Source organism: Belonocnema kinseyi, chromosome 1 (assembly GCF_010883055.1).
Source record: "Belonocnema kinseyi isolate 2016_QV_RU_SX_M_011 chromosome 1, B_treatae_v1, whole genome shotgun sequence".
Lineage (NCBI taxonomy): Eukaryota > Metazoa > Arthropoda > Insecta > Hymenoptera > Cynipidae > Belonocnema > Belonocnema kinseyi.
In genome coordinates, this window is record NC_046657.1 from 100,711,834 (window position 1) to 100,716,191 (window position 4,358).

The 4,358-nt window shown below is 34.6% G+C and overlaps 1 protein-coding gene across 1 annotated transcript; it reads left to right on the top strand.

Annotated features, from left to right (window-relative positions):
* The first annotated feature begins 272 nt into the window (after positions 1–272).
* On the top strand, positions 273–741 carry LOC117171438 (histone H2A-like). The gene has a single exon (XM_033358771.1). It carries the CDS (start codon positions 327–329, stop codon positions 699–701), a length of 375 nt encoding a protein of 124 aa, XP_033214662.1. The 5' UTR covers positions 273–326; the 3' UTR covers positions 702–741.
* The last annotated feature ends 3,617 nt before the right edge of the window (positions 742–4,358 follow it).

The window sequence follows — 4,358 nt, forward strand, 5'->3', positions numbered from 1 at the left end:
GTTTGATTTCCTTTTAGCTTCTACTTTGACGCTAAGGCCAGCGACATGTCGGTTGCTCTCAAACGCCACTTATTTAAAAGCGGTACGATGGGGAGAGCGCGTCAATGAACACAAACTTAAGTGGGGACGGAAGCCGATTGGTGCATCCAGTTGGCAAGAGGCAAGAATAGTCTCTTTCTCCCCACCCCGTTCTGCGCACCTTTGATGCGCCATACCACTCCTCCCATCCCGTCAAAGTGCTTAAAACATGTGTTTTCAGAATTGTTGTGTATTACCTTCTTTGAATTCCTTGTGAGTACTTCCGTGTCTTTGAAAACTATCTAAAAATGTCTGGTCGTGGTAAAGGTCGTGCGAAGGGTGGCAAGTCAAAGACCCGTTCAAGCAGAGCTGGACTTCAGTTCCCCGTTGGTAGACTCCATCGTCTACTTCGTAAAGGAAACTATGCTGAGAGAGTAGGAGCTGGTGCACCAGTTTACTTGGCAGCTGTCATGGAATATTTGGCCGCTGAAGTTTTGGAATTGGCTGGTAATGCTGCTCGTGACAACAAGAAATCTAGGATCATTCCTCGTCACTTGCAATTGGCCATCAGGAATGATGAGGAATTGAACAAACTTCTCTCAGGTGTCACCATAGCTCAAGGTGGAGTTTTGCCCAATATTCAGGCTGTTCTTTTGCCCAAAAAAACCGAAAAGAAAGCATAACTTTAAAATTCACATTGCTTTTACAATCGGCCCTTTTCAGGGCCAACAAATATTTTAACGTTGGAATGGTATTTAGTTATTCACATGTTAATGTTAAAATTTTATTAGTTTTGTAATTAAAAAGACAGGCTATGAAACATTTGTTTTCATTACTTTAGCATTCCTAAATAGAATATGCAATGCTATCGTAATTTTTTATACTCACAGTTTCAATTTCTTAAACTTCTTTTTGTTCATAAATAATTTACTTATATAATTTCATAAAAAATTATATCACAATAGAGTACTATAGCAAGAAGTTCCCGCGTCGTTGGGTTACTCTTACCTAATAATAAACATTTCATTTAAATCTCCATGATTACCTGTTTTCCAAATTTTATTCTGAAATAATTTAATTTACAATCTCAATTCGTAGCATGCATGTAAAAAAAAACTACCTGGCGCTCAATTGCCAGTGCTTACAGAAATATTTTAATAAAGTCATTAAAAGAATGAGTCAGATGTTATCAAACTTTTAAAATGATTTAAAACTTGGTTTAAGTTTACGAAAGAGCTTTGAAACAGCAACAATAGTTGAACTTTTTGAAAATACTTACTCTTGAAATACTCAAAATTTTATAAAATTGTTTTAAAAATATATAGAAAATTGTTCAAATTTTAAATTATTTTAAGACCTTTTCAAAACTTCTAAACCGTCTAAATATCTTTTTAAATCATTTACACCATTGATAAACACATCTTTTTTTCATACCTTCGTATAATAAATCATTAATATCCAGGGGCGAACTCAGCCGCCGGGCAAATGCATTTTCGGGGCTCTCAAAGGCACGGCAGGTCCTTTGACCCTCATTCCCCGGTTAATATCAGTTAATATGCATAAATATATTCAATTGTATGTATATTTTGAAAATATATAAATAAAAAATAAACTATTTTTTCTCTCTATAATTATTAATTAAATTATTTCATCAAATTAAAGTTATTATATAATAATACATTTACATGATATAGATTATTTACTTAAAATTATGCTAAAGCATTGTTATCAAAACATAAATTATAATTAAAAATTCATGTGACATAATATATGAAATATTTAAATTAGATTATATGATTTTTTAAGCCACACATTTTCCAAAAAATAGTTCTTGTAAATTTATGATTGTAAACGAAATTTCACTCAGTTTACAAATATGCGTGTGCTAAAATTATAATCATATGATTTTAAAATTATTATATTTTAAAATTATAATCATATGATTTTATATCATACTTTTTTTTAATTTGCGTGGGGTAAGGTGCGTCGCTATGTAGAAAGACGGGTTCCTAACCTTACTTTCTTCTGGATCTCATTTCGACATCTCAATTTGACATCCGGCAATTTACAAGTTTACAAAGGCGTTTTTTTATATACTACAATTGTTATGAAGGCTGCACAAATAAATTGTAATATTAATTTTCAAATGTAAGTTTAAACGTATCTCAAAAATGCATGTTTGATTCGATTTACATAAACAATAGAAGTTTGCTTTGGTGTGATTTGCAACTCTACGTTGAGATCATCAATGAGTCTAACGATTTTAAATGGGCCTGAATAAGTCATCAAATTTTTCCTCCTTCGTATTAATTAGTACATAAACGTATTGATTTGACTCAAACTTTTTTTCGTTAATATTTTGGTCCTAATATTTTTTACAACGTCTTTTTGCAGCTTCTAATCGAGCTGAAGCAAGTGATTCTGTTTCTACAATTCGATTTAAAACTTAGTCAACTAATTGCACATATGTCATAGGTAGTTTTTCCTCTCCAAATTCGGAAGGAAATCGTGCCCTTCTCCCAAATACCACTTCGTGAGGAGTTATGCCAGTGGACTCGTGAACGGAAGTATTAAAGGAAAAAATGGCAAACGGAAGCCATTGGTCCCAGTTACTTCGCTCACTGTAATTGCGCAAGTATTCCACGAATGTGTGGTGACTTCTTTCTAACGCCCCCAGAGATTGTGGATAATAAGTGCTAGAATGATATTTCCGAATTTTAAATATTGTAGCAATACTATTCATAATGTTGCTCATAAATTGTGATCCTTGATCAGTTTGTATTATTTCGGGGCATTCAAAAACGCAAATTAAATGTTCTGCTAAAGCTACTGCAATGTGAGGCGAGTCTATTTTTGAAAGCGGAATCGCACCTGAGTATTTACTTAAACAATCCTGCCATGTCAACATATACTGATTTCCTGATTCGGTTACGTGTATAGGACCTACAATATCAATTTTTACTTTCTCAAAAACTCTAGTTGGAGTTTCAGTAATTCGCATGGGCATTTTTGTCTTTGCTCTTTTCAACTTTCGCTTCTGACATGCTCCACATGTCTAAATTGATGACTCTAATCTCATCCCTCATACCTTTCCAATAAAATCGTTCCCGAATTCTTTCTAAAATTTTTGTTTCTCCCTTATGACCACCCACGGTTGAATCATGAAACTCTAATAATTTCCGGGCGCTTTTCCACCTTAGGAACTTCGACTTCACCTGTACATACTGTTATCTGGTTACCTCCCTTACCGAAATGTGTTCTGAAAACTTTTTCAATGACTGACCAGGACAATTTATTGAATCCATTCCCTTCTCGTGACAAACTGAAAGTTTTAGTATTTGTATCTTCCATAGCCTCTCTTAGCGTTATCACCGAAGTCTATATTCTTTACAAAAACTTTAAAATCAAATTTCTCTTTAATAAACAAATTATAAACTAAACGCTTATCATGAATTTTTTATGTCACATCACCAATTTCTGCTTTTGTCTCTTTCAGGTTCGAGAGTCTAATTCTGGAATTGTCCAGTAATTCCCTACCCAGGGGTCTAGTAAGTACCCCATCACATGAAACGAAATTCAGTATATTGTCATCCCTCATCCATATTTTATCTCGACTCAACTGAAATAATGGAGTAAGTATCGGATTACCCTGTTTCAACCCTGCATGGAAAATTTGTGTTGCCTCTGCGGAAGAGCTTTCGTTCAATTTCAATCGTTTTTTAGGTCTTACGTCTTCGTTATTCGTCTCATCTCTACTTTTCAAAAAATTTTCTAAAATTCCGTTTAATTTTTCTGTCTCATTTTCACTCAAAACATCATCATCAAAACCATTAACTAAATACTCAACTGCCTTACTCTCATAAAAATCTTTTTTACTCTGGATGGCGGGTGCCCATAGGACGCAACCCCCTTCCGTACTCTGCATATAAGAGTCAACTAAAAACTCAACAGCCGTATGAACGATTGAAACAGATAAGAAGGAGAAGGAATGATTAGAGATCGATCATGGTATTGAGATCATTCTTTGTTCATTTTTCTTGAACGTAGTAAACGAAGTAAATCTTGTTCCAAAAGAAATCATTAAGACAGGCGGAGGCGTTTGGCGCACGTCTGTCTTAAATATTGCCGATAGACGAAGGTGTTTGGCTCGCGACTATCGGCAGGAGGAGTAAATAGAAGATTCTAAACTGACTGGAATACGAGGACCAATAGTGAAATGGCGAACAAGAATAAGCTCAAGCCTGGGATGACAACATCAATGAAAAATTCAAGCCCTATGACAGGACGGCAAACAGCAAAGGAACTCCAATCAAACTCAGCAATAGGTTTGAGGCCTTAGA